The sequence below is a fragment of the Pteronotus mesoamericanus genome, unplaced genomic scaffold (genome assembly GCF_021234165.1).
Source record: "Pteronotus mesoamericanus isolate MK-2021 breed Mesoamerican mustached bat unplaced genomic scaffold, CSHL_Meso_final contig_41, whole genome shotgun sequence".
Taxonomy (NCBI): domain Eukaryota; kingdom Metazoa; phylum Chordata; class Mammalia; order Chiroptera; family Mormoopidae; genus Pteronotus; species Pteronotus mesoamericanus.
The window spans coordinates 8,753,842-8,773,582 of NW_026555152.1; the positions used below are offsets into that span (position 1 = coordinate 8,753,842).

At 47.1% G+C, this 19,741-nt stretch overlaps 1 protein-coding gene across 1 annotated transcript in view; it reads left to right on the forward strand.

Moving 5' to 3' along the window:
• The first annotated feature begins 885 nt into the window (after positions 1-885).
• Positions 886-19,741, forward strand: part of CACNA1C (calcium voltage-gated channel subunit alpha1 C) — a 603,963-nt gene continuing 585,107 nt past the window's right edge. The window contains exon 1 of the mRNA XM_054577199.1: positions 886-1,398. Within this exon, the coding sequence (XP_054433174.1) occupies positions 1,350-1,398 (49 nt within the window). The 5' untranslated portion in view covers positions 886-1,349. The remainder of the gene's footprint in view (positions 1,399-19,741) is intronic.

Sequence of the window (19,741 nt, forward strand, 5' to 3'; positions counted from 1 at the left end):
AATTAAGAGACGTGGATAAAGATACCCTACTAGAACACGTGCTCCGTTGCCTCCAAGGAATTAGAAAACCTGGGTCCATTAATCTGTTTAGACATCTGGGCACCACTGCCTTGTCTAGGTGGCTCCGCCCTCCCGCCCTTTCTCCTCTCTCACCTCCCATCTTCCCATCCTCGCCTCCGTGTATCACTTCTACAGCCGCTCTGATTATCACTGATCACACAGAACCACGGAATCATGGCTCATTTTGCGGTTTTGTTCAGTGGCCCGATAAGCAAAAAGACTCTGGTAGTTGGACAGATTGTAGTCCCCTCTGTTGGAATTCCGCTCACAGAGGCCTTCCCGCTGTGGACGGCTGCTCAGGGACGCCGGCGCTGCCGAGAATAACGGGGGTGGGTGGCTGGAGGTGGCTGGGAGTGCGGCGGGCGACGGTACGGCGCCTGAGCCTCACGTCCGCCCACGCCCCGCCCCCCGGGGGGCGCCGCGCGCAGACCCCCACCGCCGGCCTCTCCAGGCCCGCACCTCGCCTGCGCCCTTTGACGTCATGTGGGCAGCGGGACTGGTCCGCGGTGCGGCCAAGGGCCGAGCGGGTGCTCACCGGGACCTCGGTCAGCGCTGTGCGCCCTGCGTCGTGCGCCCGGTTCCTGCGCGCCGCCGCCGCGCCACATCTGGAAGCGTTCAGCGCGTCTGCCTCCAGCGCGCCGGGCGGGCGGGCGGGGAGGGCGCGGGCGCGGGCGCGGCGGCGGGCTGGGCTGGAGGCGGTGAGCGCGGCGCTCTCGCGCGCCCCGTGTCTCCCTCTCTCTGCCTCTGCAGAAACAGCTCCTGCCAGAACGGCGCTCGGCGCAGCGCGGCCCGGAGCGGCGGCTCCTCTTCCTGCCTCCGCGCCTCCGGAGTTGCTGGAGCTTCTTGACAGAACAGAGCCGAGCTGGGGCCTTGGGAGGACTGGCCGGGAGCGGCGGAGAACCTTCAGCTCCCGGTCTGGGGGTCCATCGCTGTCCTCGCCCCTCCTCTCTGCCTCTTCTCGCGCTGCCTCCCTCGGTTGATTTTTTCAAACGGTGTAGCCGCCAGAGGTGCGGGGCTAAATTCTTGGAAGGGGCCCGGATGTACTGAGGATGCATTACAATTTCACTCAAGGAGGCAGTAGTAGAAAGGAGCAGTTTTTGGTGTTTGATGCAATAATGGGAATCAGGTAATCATCAGAAGGGAAGAAGAAATACCGCAGCTCCACGGCTTCCTTGAATTTTGCACGAAAGCCTCCTGCCTCGGAGGAGAGATTAATCCAGACCCGCCGGGGGGGTGTTTTGACATCTCTTCCTCTTTGTGGCTTCTCCTTTTAAAACAATTTTTGGTCAATGGTCAATGAAAACACGAGGATGTACATCCCAGAGGAAAACCACCAAGGTAAGCCTGGCCCCGCCGCCCGGCCGAGGCCCTAGCGCGGGCTCCCGCCCTCCCCGCCCGCTCCGCTCCGGCTCGCCCCGAGGACGGTCCCTGCGGAGTTGCCTGGGTCGCCTCCGCCTCTCCGGACCGGCGGGACCGGGACCCGAACCCCTTGAGACCGGGCGGAAAATTCCCGCCCCTCCCCCTCCCGTGCCGGCTTCTCCGTCGCATGTGTTTCCTATGAAATTACAGACGAAGGGGAAAAGTTCCCCAAGTGTCTGCTTCTGCCTCGTTTTTTCGCCTGTGCCTGGAAAACCCAACTGCCCGGTCCGCCGCGCGCGTTGGGAAGGGGGCGCCGCTGTCTTCCAGCCCCGCCGGCCGGGGTCCCTCGCCTCGCCCGGGGTGCGGCTGGGAGCGCGCGCGCGCTCCCCGCACCAGGCCGCCGCCCGGCGCCCCAGTCGCTTCCAGGGGCCCCTGCCCTAGGCAGCGCGCTCTGAGGGTCCGGGGATGCAGACGCGAGGTTTCGCTCCTCGCTCCCACGGCTCACCTCCACCCACCCATCTCTCCATGCCATTGACCCCGAGAGTGCCTACGCCCGGTGTGTTCTTATTTGCACCCACATGTGGGCTAGCACCTGAGGATGTAAGCGGTAAGAATCGGGCGGTGTGTGGGCTTTGCTTTTTCATATTTTAAGGAGATAATTAAAGGGTGTGCCGAGCTCACACGGCTCCACACTGTTGACCAGTGTTCTCTAGGCATCTTCATCTTGGGCATCAAGTGTCACCAGCTCCCCCTGTGAGAAGAAAAGGCTTTCAGGTAACTATCCACTTCCTGAAAACTTTCTCTCCCGCCCTCCTTATTAACAAGTTATTATTTTTTGGCATCACTCAGCAATTAAGGTCATGATGGAGTTTCGAGGGGTGGTCTTGCTGGAGTGTGGCAGCTCCGGCTCCGTCTGTGTCTGTTTTCCCTGGTTTTCTCTGTCTCTGGGTGTAGTCGCTCCCTTTTCTCTCCCAGTTTCTCAAGCCTCCCTGTTTACACTCTTCTTTCAATCTCTTTCTCCTGAATACCTGTCGCTATTGGTCCTGTTACTTACTGGGGTACTTCAAGTGATCCTCGGAGGACCGGCCTGGGGGGAGGGGCTGTCTCCATGTTTCTTTTTTCCAGCCTCCTCCCTTCCTTTGCCCCCATTTCCGCCATCTGGGGACATTGTCCCTGCCCTTTAGAGCTAGGGGCTTCCAGGCACCCTACCTGCCTGATCTCCGTCCATCCTCCATCCTGAAACTGGAGCTGGGGTGGCAGTGTGGGGATTTGGGCCTCTTTTGGTAGAAAGAATTTTGTCAAGGGTCATGGGTTCTAGGGTGGGCCGGGGCTTTGGGGTGATGAAGGCCGCTTCTGTCCCTCGATTTCTGTACCCCATGGCCCAGCCCCCATCTCTTCTCCTGTCCCCTTCTTAGCTGATGGAGTAGGGGATGGATCAGGAGGGAGGGAATCAGAGACACAAAGGAAAGGGCGATATGTGTGAAGAGTGGGGATGGATTTCTCCCCCCCCCAAGTTCTCAGCTCAGTCTGAGCAGCCTTGGAGAGGAGAGCGCAGTAGTATTGTCCTTACTCTACTAACAATGGCAGTACACTGTGGTAATAATTATTAGTCACCTAATGATAACCTTAGTTCACAAGTTCGCCTCTTAGTGCACGATATACCCCTTCTTAGCCCTTTTCCTTTCTTTTGCCCCTTTGTCCCCCAGCAGCCCCCACCCCACACACAAATGCAGGGAGTAGACATTAAAAGTAGGAGCTGACCCTGGAGAGGTTTGTGTGGAAGATGGAGGGAAAGGGAGGGAGCAAGCAGGGCTGAGAGCTCTGCCTTTCCAGCAACATGCCAACGAACACTATGGCAACCTGAATTCCAGTTCTCTCCCTAGAAGCTGCAGTGATTATATAATTCACGGGAGCGGGTTTGCCTCCATTCCTGGATGCGGTTCTCAGGTGAAAGAGCACCAGGGTCTCTGTCTCCCTCCATTTCCCACCCTGTCTTCCTGCCTCATTGGCACTGCCCAGGTGTTTTGGGGGGAGAAGAGGAGGATGGTGACGAAGGTGGGGAGAGGCAGACCTGGAAGAGCATGAGTATTTACTAGGAAGGGGTTGCCGTGACTTAATAACCGAAGGGGCAATGAAACATAATTGGGGGTTAGAGTTTCAGAAGAGAGAGAAGCAGCCAAGTGATTACCTCAGAGCAGTGATGGTGACGAACCAAGGAGTGGAGAACCGAGAAAGTTGCCAGTGGTGGGGCTTCTCTTCCTGACAGGCTGGAAGGCACTGGGATCAGCCCTTTCTTCCCCAACTTCTCTATGCTTCTCTCTCTCTCTCTCTCTCTCTCTCTCTCTCTCTCGTATTGAGAGTCCAGGTATGGAGGTGGTGGTCAGCTCATGGGAACAGCTGGAAGTTCCCTGAAGGACTGGCTTCTGACCCTGGGTTTTGGCTGGAAATGGCTCAGGTGGGCCTCACCTCACCTCTGGTGCCCTCTCTGCTCTGGTCTCACCCTAGCCTTCCACTTTTCTGGGCTGATTTTCCATTTCAGTCTCCAGCTAGCAAACAAGTTTCTTAGTCAACCATTTAACAAATAAAACATCAGTCTGTCCCTTATCTGCTGGAGACAAGGCAGAGGGGAGAAGCATGTTCTGGGAGTGGAAGACACACGGCTTTCTTTTCAACAACTTAGCAATACAGCAGAACGGTAATCATCCTAATAAAGGAATAATAATGATCACAGTTAACTCTCTTGATAAATGGCCAAAGGACAATGTTGCTTGCACCTGAGCCTGTGCAGGTTAACGAAAACATGACATTAGCTTCTCTTTCTCTGGATACTGCATGGAGGAAACTACAGAAAAAGGGCTATTGAGGTTCAAAATATTGTTTCTAGTATTGCTCAGGCACTTCGCAGTGTATCAGAATACTACATAAGAGGTTATATTACAAGAAACAATTACTCATTATTTCCATAGGACACATGCTAACAGTGTTTAAGTGTGTGCTTGTACACACACCCCTGGTCCCCCCACACACAGAGAATAGGGTGAAGCTCTTTTAAGTAGATTACACAGGAGACTGACGCACATTGGGGACCCTATGTGTTGTGGAGAGGAATCTGGGCAATGCAGTCTCCTAAGAGTGTTTGGGCATTTGTACCTCATATTAAGTGGATAATTGTTCCCTGCAGGTGCGTGCTGCTCTGCAGGTATAGTATACTCTGCAAATGAAATGGTGAGCCATTAGTCCCTGGAGTCATCTCTCAGAATCTCGGGGATGACTTAGAACTCTTCCTTCAGTTTTGCTCTTTGACTTAAAATTGCCCGAGGTGGGTCCTTCTGCGTATAAGATCTAGACTGAAGGAGTCCAGGGAGCATAGTGAACGGGGATTTTGAGGCCCTGGCAATCTTTTCTCCCCTCTTCCTAGTACAGACGCTGGCCATTCTAGGCCCTTAAGATATGACTGAATGAATGCTTGCCTGCATGAACCAATGAATGCAGATCCAGCAAGACCTAAAGGAGCTGTAGTTTCTGCCTCTCCCAGTAGGTGGCACTCCAGGGCTTAGGAGTCAGGACAGGGGCACTCCTGTTGGGTTTGGTGAGGAAAGATGTCGGAGGGTTTGGAGAGAATTTCCTGTCTGTTGTGCCACTTTCATCATGCCCACACCTGCCCCATGCAGAGAACCCCAAAGACCAGTGTGAGTCCCCACGCCACCACACACAGACACCAGTATGACCGAGTCCCCTGGTAACTTTGCCACCCTCTGGCAATGAAAACACACTTTGGATTTCTCCCACCCTATTGCACCCTCTTACTTCAGACTTCTGTTTACCTGTAGTGCAGACAGCGCCCTACAGAGCCTTGAGGGAGGCTTTTGGACGATTAGCTGAACTAGTTATGGCTGTATATTAATTTTCTCCCCGATTTCCCATGGATGGTTTAACCAGAGGGGCTGGTGGAGCTTGAGGCGACCTAAAATTTGCGATCTGGAAACCCTAACCTATAGGGTTACAAAGCTTGTCAACTCAAGGACAAGAAATCGTTTTCTTTATTAAGGAAAAAAACCAAAAACAACTGAGTACACTTCACAACTGATTTCTGTTTATGAGTCTGGCTGGTCTCCTGCTGGGTAATGGCAGAAAAGCTCCTGAGACCTAGGTTAGGAAGTAACTGAGGTTTGTTCTCATTTTCAGTGATGTTTTCCAAACTCCTGGTGTTTTCTTTTCTATCCCTTTCTTCACTTGGCTTTCTTAGTTGTTGTGGCAAGGTCTATGAGGTCTGAGAAACTCTTGCCACTGTGTTAAGAGAGGGTGAGGGAGTGGCCAACAGCACTTTCTTCCTTTTACAGTAATTCTTCCTGCCTGGTGTTGCAGCTGTTTGTTACAGGTCAGCCGGGGTCCTTCCAACTGTTCCTTCCGGGACTCTGGAAATCAGTCCTCAGCATTCAAAATCAGGGGACAATTTCATTTTCTAATATGGGCTAAGGAAAGCTGATAGATTTGTTTGGGAAACACCTGGAGACTTAACAATGAGACTAATTAGCAAAATAATCACACTGATTTAGTCAGTTTCTAGAGTCCGTCCTCACTGTTGTGTAAGTTAATGATGGGCACTGTGGAGGAGAGCAGGAGACTGACAAAAAAGGCACGGGAACTGTTTTGCAAAGTATCAGGTGCTAAATATTTAGCTACATGGGTGTTAAACATCCTGATAATGAAACAACACTCCAAGCCATGACTGTCATTATTAAAATAATTTAGTAAACACCTGTTTACATGTACCTCAAGGTTAGATACTGTATTTAAAAAAAAGTGACAGGACCCCACTGGGAAAATGAAATGCCTTTCACCGCTGTTTGAAAGACAGACACGAAGACTTGAATGGAACCCATCACAGAAAAAGTGAAATGGAGGGCCGTAGTAATTAATGTGATATCCCAAACTCAGGTACTGTGGAAGAGGTCTTCTGTGTCTTAATTCCCAGATGCGGTGCTTATTTGTTCAAGACCAGGCTCACTGGCCTATGACATTTCAGTAGACTTCTTGCTCTTTCCCACTAGGGTTGAGGAGCACTCCGAGGCAGCTGCATGTGGCAAGAAGGGAACTGGAGTGGAGTTTCAGGCTCCCAGGAGCCTTGGGACCCCAGACCCTCCCTGCAGTCTGGCTGCGTGGACTGCGTGGGCGAGCGCCCAGGAGGGCCTCCTGAGAAGCAGAGCTGTGAAAGGGCTGGGAGCTTCGGGGAGCAGGGCTTGGGGGAGACGGAGGAACACAGGACGAGACCCGCTGTTGGGGGTCTGTGGGTAATTTGGAGAACCCGGTTACTCCAATACTTGTGGAACTAAATTAAATTTAAATGGGGATTTAAGGAACATAAGATCAGTTTGGGCCTGGAGCTCAGGAGTCAAACAGAGGTTGAAAATAGTGCGTTACTTCCCCAGAGACCAGAGGAACTAAGGGAATAGTCAATCTGGCTTTGAACAGGGGATGGGGAAAGGGAGGGTTAACTGGCAAGAAGCCCAAACCTCTCAGCCCTCCCCTTCCCCAAAGCCCACCAAACTCTGTTCTCCATAACGTGTTCGCTTTAAAAATGGTCTTGTGCTGGACCATGTATGAGTGTATGTGGGGGGAAAGAGTGGTTCTAGACTTGTGTAGTTTGAAGGGTTTGTCAAAAAGATGTAGAAAAAATGTAATGTCTCTCTGGGAATTTACTTTCTAGGATCAGAATATCTTATAGGTAAAAGGAACCATAGGGGCAAACTCTGTTTCCAGTTGAGAAAACACAGGCTCCTAAAGAGTCAGTTCATTCAGTCAGGGATGTGACAAAAGAGTTCTTCAGTTTCTTTTCCCAGTTGCTTTCTCTTGACCACACTTTTGTGTGTGTTAAACCCTCTAACAGAGTGTTGTTTATTGTTTCTGGTTAGTAAATCTCTCAGCCTGTCCCTGCCCCCCACCCCCCATACTGGCTTAAAATCCTTTCTGAGATGTTAGATTTAGAAGCACGTGGCGGGTGGAGTGGGGTATCTATCATTGGAAAGGTTTAAAAATAGTTTTTTAGACTACAGAGTAAAAGTTCATACATGTTCATAAGGAACTTCAGCAGAATTCTGATCACTATTTTGTCTGCAAATGGATATGCCTCCAAGCCTCTTTTATTTGCTCCCTTCCTTCCTGCCCCTGTCTAGGCTTGTTTCAGCCCCTTAGGGAGAGTGGTCTGATGAGAGGCCAGACTGTGCTGTAGGACTTCCCCTGGTTGGCTGCGGGGCGTTCCTTGTGGACCGTCCAGCTTTGCTGTTGGCCAGGGCGTGGAGACACAAGTTAACAGCAGGGTAGAAACCCTGTGGACATTCAGGTCACAGCTGGCCAGAGGACAGGCTGCCATGAATTGTACCTGAGTCGGAAGAATAAAGGCTTCTCCTTGCTTCTTTTTCTGGGTTGGTCTCCTAGGACACTTACCTCTTCCTGGGGGACAATGAAATAACTAGTGGTGGTTTAAATTCAGCACGTGGAAAGGACTTCATTTGACATTCCCACCTTCTTTGAAATGTTCATTGGCTGACTTGTTGATACTCTTCACATGTCGTCTTCCAGAAACTGAGAGGCCTATGAGGCGGATCTGGTCTCTAGCTTGAGACAGAGGCCTGAGCCAGACTCTACTTACACATGTGACCTTTGAGATCCCTGGAGGAAGCCACAATTTCAGAACATAGTTTTACGATAATTTCATGAAATATTCAAGCTGCCAATTTGCCAACAGGAGTTTCTGTTTCTTTTCATACACTCGCTACACTTGGTGCTGCCCGCTTGAACCTAGCTAAAAGGAAAATAAAATAATTGTCTCTCGTCCTTTAGAGAACGAAGCCAAAATCCAGACAGTAAATGAATGTTCTTCCTTGTATTGCCTGTGGGCAGATATGTTGACTAGATTACTCGATTAAGCTCTATTTACTTTGTAACCATTGTGTCATGTTCAGATACACACACATACACATATATTTATATTTCCTTCCAAAATAATCCATGTTGGGCTAAAATCTTTCAAAGATGCTAGTTAGCGAAAGTAAAAAAAATAAAATAAAATAAAAATAAATAAGACTATGGCTAACAAAATGCCTGAACTCACATTCTTTGACTTGATCTCTTTCTTTGAGAGTTTTGAAGGAACCAGGTCTCACCATTTTAATCCATAAAATGGAGATAATAGTCCTTAGCCAGTCAAATTCACAGGGCAGCTGTGAGGCTGTGAATGGGAGAATGAGTGTGGGTCACTGCAAATACCAAGTATTGTTCTCAGAGAGCAGAGCACCAGAGTTCGTGAAAGCGGTGCCATGAAACAACTTTCAAAGCATTTCAAACAACTGTAGGTGCTATTGGATGACTGATATTCAAAATTTCAAGGATGGAAATGTCAAACAAAGAGAAACAATTGGAGGTGCTAATCTGGCTGATACCAGAATAATCAAGAAAGAAGTGAAAAATCAGTGAGGAGAGTCCAGGTATTTTGGTTTTCTTGACAACTGTCAGCCATCCCAAGGCCGGTGGGATCCCAAGCAGGTGGGGCCGTTTGGACCGCAGGGCGTCCATAGGCCCAGCAGCGGTGCACTGCCATGCTGCTGTCTTCTCACAGCTGTGGCACAAGGCTCCCTGCCGTCAGCCGCAGGTCCCAAGCTGAACCTGTCAGAAGTCCTTTGATGGCTTGAATATATGGAAAGAGGGCCACTGAGAGTGAGAAGGTCACCACCTGGGCAGGCAAGCAGACTACTCACTTTTTGACCTGAATTCCCAAACCTAAATACAACCCCTCCATACAGAAGGACAGACTGCCTGGAAAATAAAACTTCACTTTGGAAAGTAAACTAATTTTTTTCATGTAGCAAAAGTTCTCGAGCTTTGTAGATAAAAGGAGGAAGCAGTTCCATATAGCATTTTGAGATGCTTATCAAAATAGGAAAAGACTTTAATGTCATACCTTAAGTGACGAATTAGCCTTTAGTTTCCTAAAGTAAAAATAATCTTATCATCAAAAAGTGGTCTGGGAATCTTGCATTTAAGTGTGCGTCTTGCTTCCCACATCATCCCCCTCCCCCTTCTAGCCTCTGGTCTTGTGATGTATGGAACCATAATGTTTTCATTTTTATTATAAAAAATAGACAATATTGAAGAATAATATGTACCTTTTTACTGTTTCTAGAATGAGGCAGGAGTATTAACTACCACTTATTGAGTGCCTGTTGTCTCTAGCAATGTTCTTGGTGCTTCATACACTTGGTATCATGCCATCCTTAACAATGTTTTTTCAGGTGGGGAAACTGAGGACCAAAGACCTTAAGTGATGAGGCCAAGGTCACCCCGACAGCATTGGAACTGGAAATAATCCAGGTCTTTTAGACTTTCAAAGCATATGTTCTTTCTGTTCTCCATGAGGGGAAGAGGAGAAAGAGGAACCCACTATCCATCTATCTTGGAAAAGACTGCCTTGAGTTAGCCTCATGGGACCTTGCTTGGATTTGCTTTGGGAAAACTCTGGAGCTGGCTGGCCATGTGCAGTGGATAAAGAGCTAAACGCTTGTTCTTCCTCCGTGACTGCTACGTGGTCGCTCTACGTGCCTCTCCTTATAGTCCCATTCCCTAGCTACTCATTTATTCCAATGGATTCTGTCTGGGCCCCCTTTGGTTCTTCAGATCCCTCTGTAGACCTTCATGGAAGACCTAGATCAGTGAGCCTGGGCTTTGAGATGACCACTTCATGGTGTGGCCTTGCTTCGCCATCCATTCTTGCACTATCTTCTTAGGAATTTCCTCTTGGAAAATAGATACTGTCCATTCTCAAACAAGATTCCGATGAGTTTAGAGGACCATCCTTGTGAGCTGAGCTCCCTGGACTTTACATCTTATTTATTTAGTTATTTTTTTTTAAATAACATCTCTAGAGATGTAATTCACATACCATATAATTTACCCGTTAAAGTGTACAGGTCAGTGGTTTTTAGTATTTTTACAGAGCTGTGCAAAATCATCATTACTAATTCCTGCACATTTTCGTCACCCCGTTAAGGAACCCTGCACTCACTGGCAGTCACTCTTCATTCCCCTCTCCCTCCAGCCCCTGACAACTGCAAATTTACTTTCTGTTTCTTTGGATTTCCATGCATTATTGACAGAGATAATAATTCTACAATTGCAGTTCCCCTGTGTAGTCTAACTGTTGGCAGCACATTTCACGCATCTCAGATTTAGGTATGTTGTGACAATCTACATGATGAATGATAGAGTTAAAAGGAAGTATATGAGACTATTTAGGGACCTGGGTGTCATTGTAGGTGAGATTAAATTCTTTCAGTCACATGAACGTGGTTTCATGATTTATTTCTTTTAGCTATCTCAGTAAAGCTAAGTTTCCAAGTCACATCTACTGATAGTTGAAGATATGAATTATCACAATTTAAACATTTTTTCATTGTGATAAAAGATATAAATAAATAAAACATATATAATTATATATATATAAAACAAAATTTGTCATTTTAACCATTCAGTGGCGTTAATTGTATTTACAATGTTGGACAGTTATTGCTATTATCTATTTACAAAACCTTTTCATTTCTCCAAACAGAAACTCTGTAATCACTGAGTCGTAACTCCTCATTCCTCTCTCTCCTGAGCCTCTGGTACCTCAAATTTACTTTCTGTCACTGTGAATTTTCCTATTCTAGGTATTTCGTAGAAGTGGTATCACACTATAGCTGTTCTTTTGTGCCTGGCTTATTTCACTGAACAATGTTTTCAAGGGTCATTCCTTTTCATGGCTGAATAATATTCTATTGCAAGTATAGACCACGTTTTGTTTATCCATTCATCAGCTGATGGACACTTGGGTTGTTTCACCTTTTGGCTGTTGTGAATAATGCTGTTATAGACATTAGCATACAAATATCTCTTTGCGTCCTTGTTTTCAATTGTTTTGGGTATATACCCATGAGCAGAATTGCTGGGTCTGAATTATGACTTTTTAGTTATAAGAGCCCATTTTCTTGTGTGGCTCCCCAAGTTTGAATCCTGTGTAGATGAGAATATAGTATTAGGAAGTTTCATTGTGTCAGTAATGAGTGTGTAGTATTTTCTTTGGGCTCCCAGTGCCTGTATCAGAAATTTGACTTTAATTAGGTGTTGAACAATATAGCAGCTGCCTTTTGTTGGGAGTGACTGATGCTGCCTCTGTTCCAAAAATAATGACGTTCTCTAGATCGAGTTCAGTGTTCACCTCTGTGCCGACTGGGCTTTGTAACTTGACAGGAAATGGGTGTTTGACAGGACAAAGCTATTTAGTCTGTCTGTTTCTGTCTCTCCATTTGCCTCTCTGACTAGCGCAGGAGCACCCCGCCTGTGGACAGAGGTGACCAGTTGGCATTTGTTGTGACCGGGGAGAGGTTGGCTCCCTGCCATGCTGTTGGGCTGAGTCCTCCTCGGTGGCTGCTGTGTCTGGCTGGTGGAGGGCGACGTGGCCCGGTCGGTGGGGGGCCCCTGTCTCCCAGCCTTGGAGTTGCCTGGAGGCAGAGCCCAGGGCCCCTGCCTGTCCCTCCCACATTTAAAATGTGGAGAGAAAAAAGTGTAGGAAGAAAAAGAAGCAATCAGTGGAGAGAATCAGGAAAAGAGGGAGGAGAGGAAGAGAGAAGAGTGGATGAGCAAGGAGGAATAGTTACCCTTGGTGGGGTTTGACTCAGGAAGCCCCTTTCCAATCTTGGGATGGCAATTTTGTTTTTTGTAATTCTTTTACCTAAAAGTAATATCATCACCTTACATTTTGACTGTTCTAAAATACCTTTTAAATCCTTTTCACACCTACAGTTTGATCTGTTCTTTAAAAGAAATGCATTGAAGTAGTGAGACAAGTTTTATTATTCCCATTTATTCAGATGAAGAAACATGGACTTAAAGAATCTGAACAACTTGCCTGGTTAGGGGAGAGGAAAAAAAAAACTAGTGAGATTTTTTAAAATGAATGAATATTGCACATTTAGACTTTATGTTTATCCTTGGTGGACTCACAGATATTATTTCCTTTATTCCTTACAGGTACCGTGTTAAAGTTCTACAGCTTTTTGGTGACAGAATAGGCTAAAATCCCCATCTCTTGACTCTCGATCCACTTTCTTTTGGTAGCCTGAGCGTATCGTCTGTTAGGGCACCGTGTCCTAACTCATACACAGATCTCAAAGCCTCATATCTGCTGGACCTGCACGAGCCTGTACATCTTTTCACCCCATACTCAGCTCTTTGCTTGGTGGGTTCACCTGGGGTGTAAGTGTATATGTGTGTTTGTGTTTCTCTCTCAGATTAGCACAGCTCAGTATGCTAAGACAGAAATGCAGGTCAGGCACTTTGGAGGATGATATGCTTAGTTTAATACAACCGTTGGTGAAGTCCTCCTTTGTCAGCTCTGCCTTCGCATCCCCTCTCTGGTCCTGCGTACAGGGGCATCTGGGCCACTACCCAGAGCTGAAATGTAGCACAGTGTTTCTCCAAGGTCAAAGCCTCTGTTGCCATGTCTGGCTGCCCAAGACATCCTGGGGATCTGACTCCACATCCTAGGGGATTACAGTGACTCAGATCTCATATTTGGACTGCAGTGAATAGGATCTTGTGGCTCTGTTTTTCTGTTATTTGAAAGGCAAAAATTTTGACCTATGCCCAGCTCTCTGAAAGACCAAGAGATAAGAAGTCTTTTCTCAGGATAAATTGACTGTGAAATGTATCTGAAAGTGGAGTATCTCATGCCAATGGAGATGAAATAATCCTACATTTTTTTCCCTCCCAGAATTGGGAGGGTTAGTTACTCACAAAAAGTTCTTGAGCATCTGCTGTATGTAAGGCAGTTTGCTCATAGGATCTTACAAGAGGTAAAGATGAAGTGCCCACAGCTTTGAAGGAGGAGGGTGATATAGTCATAAGGAATAAACGGAGAAAGTATATATGAAGGTGGTAACATAGCTGAACCTTGAAAGATGGATAGAAATAAGGTAGGGTGGAAGAGTGAACATTCCTAACACAAATAATAGTATCGTCAATAATGTGTTGACAGGTACAGGCATTGAATGTTAAAGGAATAGTGAGTTGCATTTCATTAGAGCTCAGGTTATACATGGGGGAGTTATGGGAGAGAAGGTTGGAATGGCAGGAAAGGGAAAACATTTAGAGAGTCCTTGCATTGGGCTGAAGAGTTCGCATCCCATTTGGTAGGCAGTGGAGAGCCATTTGAAGTGTGTGAGGGACTGATATGATCAGAGCGGCTCTTCCAGAAGGCTGGTTAGGTGACAGGGTGGAGGATGAGATGGAGGTGCCAAGACTATAGGAAGAGGGACAGTTTCGAGCCTTTTGCCATAGTCCAGGCAAGAGAGGGAAGAAAGGATTTTTCTTAACAAAAGCGAGAGGGCAAGGGAGCCCTTTGCTTTTATCTAAATGGGAAGGTTAGAGGGTAGATTTGGAGGACAAATGGAAGATACCCAGCATACGCGTAGAATTAGAGGGGTTTTTTTTAAAGATGATATTTGAAGCTGTGGAAATGGATGAAAGGAAATGATGAAGCTGAAGACAGAGCACTTAGATGACAGGAAGGGGATCAAATAGAGGAGCCAGAGTGGTCAGGAAGGTGGGAGGAGAGCCTTGCTGCAGCAGGACCACAGAGGGCAGGGAGGGGCCGCTGCTGTCAGTGTTGAATGGAGTAGTGGGTAGGGGAGATGGGAAGTGAGGAAAAACCCACCAGATTTGATGACTTGGGTGTCATTAGTAGATTCCGAGGGTAGTTCAGGATGACTGTTGTGCAGACTGCACAGTGCTGAGGCGTGGTGGGCATGAAATGGAGTGGGGGGCACGTATGGACCATTCTTTCAAGATTTTTGACTGTGAGTGATAAAAGAGGGGATGGATTTGTTGACACAGGAGTGATTGGAAATGGAAGCGGGAGAGGGCTGTTGGTGAGGCAGATCTAGAAGAAGGCAGTAGGCAGTGGGGTCATGGACAAGAGTGAAAGGTTTAACGCCAGCCGAGGAGGTAGAATTCTGTCTTCAGAGACAGACATGGAGGAGCAGAGGATGAAAAAAATACACAGTGGTATTTGGCAGGTAGAGCTTTAAAAGGAGATATCTGGGGTCTCAGAGAGGGGCGTGCTGGGTCCTGAGAGACATGAGGGCAGCTGGAGTGGAGTTTGAGGTTGAAAAGTCAGGAAGAGGACAGAGTCAGTGAATAACACAAGGGTCATCCCAAAGAAATCCCTGAGGGTTCCCAAGTCTGAGAGAGAACCCATGGAAGGCCAGGAGGCATGAGTTAGGGGCCAGCAATGATGAGCTTTCCTAAGGAAACACTCTCCATAATTGACTTTGGCAAAGTGAGATTGGTACAAACTAGGTCAAGGGGGTCAAGGACTCTAGTTCTACAAGGAGACAAGTGGAACTAGAGTTGAAAGGGGAAACTTGAGGTGGGTGGCGGGGATGGAGGTCCCAGGACACAGAATTTTAGTAGGAGTTGGGAGTCTGACTCCTCTAACCTACCTCTGTTCACGTGGATTATTCATCAGAATAGTTGGTTGGCCCCTTGAGGTCTGGGTGGATGTACAAAGGGTGGGGTGGACGTTTTTTGGGGGGAGCATGAGAACAAGAAGAAGATGGTGAGTGGGTGGTGGGGATGGTGGAGGCATTAGGAGGGTCAATGCAGGGTGGTAGAATAGGGTGCATGTGCGCGTGCGGGGGTTGTGTGTGTGTGTGTGTGTGTGTCTGTGTGTGTGTCTGTGTGTGTGTGTGTAAAGATAGGCATATGGAGATAAACTTTATTGGTCCCTGAGTTTTCTGGGCACTGACAGCAGAGCAGAGAGCCCATGGTCTCAGACATGGATGGAAGGAAGCCAGTGATGTCAGAGCTGGTGTGGGGTGGATGTCCAGCATCAGTCTGTCACAGACCATCTGGGCATCATGGACAAGGAGCTTGCGCTGCTGGCGTCAGTCATGGCTCAAGAGAAGAGAGGAGTGTTCTGGGCGGTTCAGATTGGGAGTGCCAGCCGTGGGTGGCTGCGCGCGGATGACTTGCCTCCATGTTGGTCCCGACACTGACTCCCCACGCCCCCATCCACAGCTGTCAAGCTTCCCCGCCTATGGTAATGCCTCTCTGGAGATCTAGGTAGCCTGTGGACTCTTAAGCCTCGTGCTTTTATACCCTTATAGTTATATCAGAATGTTATATTTCTCAGAACTTAATCTTTTATTATTTGTTCTTTATTCCCTTCCCTCTTACAACCCCACAACAGAAATGTTCCCGACTTCTGGAAAGTTTCTGGTTGGATCCCATTTGAGCTTTGCAATGCTTGAATTTATCTGTAATCAGGACAAATATCATGAATGTTTAGTGAAAGGATATGAATTTTTAGTGCCAAGGTCAATTACACTCTTTGAATACCATGGGAATATGTTCTGCTGGATGGCACTGAGTTTATTGTTGGTCCAGGAAGGAGTTAGTGACCAGGAGGCACCGCCAGACTCTGCTCTAGTCCCTGTCACATGTGCAGTGTCAGTGGACTGGAGGGCCTTTCCCAGAGGCAGCAGGGTGGCAGTGGCTGCAAAGGCCTGGTGTCTTGGAAGCAGGGAGGCTTGGCTTCTGCACTTTCACTCTGGTTCTTTGCACTGACCATCATAGTGAAATACGTAGTAGACGGTCTAGTGGTCTGAAGTCCTGGGCCCATCCCCCAGCTCTTCCAATGAGAATGACCCGACCCTGGGGTGGGAGAGCCTGGGGTGGGAATGACAGACCCTGGGGTGGGTGAGGGCGACTTTGCCTGGGAGCACACTTTATCTACCTTCCTGGTCTAGGGGAGTTGTACCCGTTGCCTGTGGCCTGCCCGGGAACAATGTGTTATGACAGTGTCTGGAGATAGTCATGACCAGCCCTGTGACCTCCATTTCTCCCTGTCTAGCCTACTTGTAGAAAAACCTACTTGCAGAGTTTGCCTTTGTTCTGGGCCCCTGAAGGCAGTGCTGACCCCGGACCTATTTGCTGCTGGACCCAGGCAGCAGAAAGCTGTGGGGTTTTCCCTTTTTCTTACTCCAGTGAAACTTGAACAGAATGCATTGTTTCCCTCCAGGTGTATTTGTTGCGGAGTGAGCTTAGTCTGCATGGACAGGTTTGCTCAATGCCAGCTGCTGTCCCTCTCCAGACCACAGGTCCTAGGCATTTCTATAGTGTTTGACTTTAATTAATGAAGAAGAAGACAAAAAAATGCCAAAGTAAAAAATGACTAGAAGAAAAATGTTCGTGGGTTCAGTGAGGCAATGGAGTGGGCCTGGCGTCTCTGAGAAGTAGGCACAGGTCTTCTTGAGACATCGACAGGTGTCACAGTGTGTAGTCACATGCAGACACACTTGGCCCATGGATAGGCACAGGTCAGTACTTCATTCATGGCTACATTTAGGTCATGGTCTGTTCAGAATGGAGGGGATACAGTGGCCATAAAGGCTACCTAGCTTGTGTTTTTCAGGCTCAGAAGAAGTAAATGAACTGAAATTCAAAACCAAAGACTCTTAGGAAAAGATTCCTTTAACCTTTGTGGGCCTCTATGTATGTATGTATGTATGTATGTATGTATGTGTGTGTGTGTGTGAGAGAGAGAGAGAGAGAGAGAGAGAGAGAAAGAGAGAGAGAAGAGCAGCAGATAGGAAAGGACAGCAGTACAACTTACTTGAAACCCTGAAAGACGGTGTGTGTCAGAGGAACAGCCATATCTGGGCACAGGGAGACCTGTGCTTAGATGGGCCTCTGCCTTTTGCTTTGGTATTTTGATGGAATCTTTTAACTTCTGCCTGTCTGGAGATCTGCTGCCCTCAGTCTCCCAATTAAGAATCTGTTTATTCTTTCAACTCTAATTCTTTCAAGTTAATAGTCATTTATAAATGACTATTACTTGAATATTTATTACAAAGGGGTAAATTGAAATACAGCAAGAGAAAGCCTTTGTGTGTCTGGTCCTTTATGTATTGTTAGTTGCATGGGAAATTCTGGTCCAGGCTCAAATGCTTAAAGAGTATTTCTGAGCTAAGTTTTATCTAAGAAAGAACGTCTTGGGCGTGGGGTGGCAAGAGTGTAAAAACGACCCTGCTGCGTGACTTCGGAGAGTACCAGAGAAAAAGGGCTTTGGGTTTCAGAGGAATGGAGATGTCCTGTGTATGAAACTATTGAGAGGGGGTATTGAATTGGGGTGCTTTATCTTACATGCCGTAGATGTGACTAAGTTACATCTCCCAACGAAGCCTCTGTGAGGAAGCTTTATTGCATCTTTCATTCTTTTCCTTCCTTTCTTTTTTTTTTAAGGTTTGTTTGGTGTTTTAGTTCATTTAGGTTAGTTTCTCTTCATTCTGCCCCAGTCTTGGAAGATGCCCTTGGTGCCCACTCCACTTGGCTTGGGAGAAGGTTGAGGGCAGCACACTGTTCCCCAGCCCACCCCTTACTGCCGCCACAATGGCTGTGTTTCTTGTCTTCTTTTTGTGCAGGCTGGGTGGGGTGGTGGAGGGAGAGTGAGGGACGAGGTTTGGCTACCTGTCAGTACCTCTGTTGTCTGAGGGATGCTTGTTTGTTCTTAGGTTTGGGGCTTCAGCTGGAATTCTGAGACAAGAAAAGTCCCAATCAGCATCCGGTGACCCACATTTTCTTATCTCTTCCTCGGGCAGGTGGGCAGAAGTTTGAGGGACCCCCCCCTTTTTTTTTTTTTTTTTACTAGGGATCAATGTTTCCAGATTCTCAGCTTTGTGCCAGGGCCTCAGTTCAAACCTTTGGCTTCGAAGGGTCCCTTCGCTCTGTCTCCTGTTCCGTGTAGAGGTTAAAAACTCACCCTGGGCCTGTGGGCCTGGAAGCAGTCACATATGCCCCAGAGCCATCACAGCTGTTAGTACCGCAGCTCATTGCTCAGCTTTTAAGTTCTCTCTTCCTTCCTGGGGCTAAGAATTCATTCTTTTATACTTGGCTCATATTGTTCTGAGTTTCTTTGCATCATAAAAAGAACGAGTTCTGCATTTCTTGGTGGTCTAAGCTTGGCTGGCCCTGTTGCCAGAATGGAAATTCCCATCTGTACTGTAAAGACCACTAGTGATACTTCCCCTTCCATCACAAGGATGTTTGAGGACACATAAGGTCACGGATGTGGACATGCTTTGAACGTACTGATAGTACCGATTTTACTATTAGTGTATTTATGAGGTCGGGATTATTATAAATATACCTCTGTCTGGTTTGTCAAACCATTTTCTCTTGAATTGGTCATTTAGAAAACGTATATTTATAAGGGGAAACTCTCAGAAATCAATGTGACATGGTGATATCCAGCTGTTTGTGTCCTTTAATTGTCACCTCCCATTGATGGCACCTATTTCTAGTCTTTTTCAGGATTTACTCATTTAGAGTACTTTAAACTTTCAGAATGTTAGTTCCTTATTTTTTAAAATGTCATTAGACTTACGAAGAATATGTTAGATATTTATTAAAAATACATTTGGTACATTAGGTATCTGTTAGGTAAATTATGTATATTAGGCATACACCAGGTATTATATCAGGCTGACTTATTCTGCTTTCTTCACTTAGGGAATCAAAGACGAGACAGACTATCAATCATCAATCAATCAGTCATTGTTAAGTGGGTGCTTACTGTGAGTTTGGCACTGTATAGCCACTTGGCAGAGGGCATAAACAAACATAACTGATGTTTGACAGCTGTGTATTAAGTACTAGATACCAGACAGACACAGTGCTAGATACATTGATAAATAAAACAGACACAGTGCTAGATACATTGATAAAACAGATGGGCATCTGATACATTGATAAATAAAACAGACACAGTGCTAGATACATTGATAAAACACACAGGCATCTGCCTTCCTGGAGATTACAGTGGAGCCACTGGCTGAGCTGCATTCGTATTTCTCAGTGGTGGTAACATGGTATGTCGTTATAACCACACTTGTTTGAGAAGTGAATGAATCCTCTAGACTCTAGAAGTATTGCTCAGTTTTTTATGGAGCTGATGCCCTGATCTCATCAAGGACCAAGTTTAAAAAAAAACAACTCAAAAAACCTAGTCCAGGAGTTGAGCAACTTTTGGGATAAGGGAATCAAACATAGCGTGAAAGATGTTGTGGGTTTGAGTTCCTATCTTTTTGTCACTGAGGCGTATCTCTGATTGCCATCTCCCCTTTCTGTACACTTCCCATTGCTGGGGAACCCTCTCATCTCACCCTCAGGGATCCAAGGCCCTTTGCTTTTGCCTCTCCATCCCTCTGTGAAGACACTCCCACAGATAAAA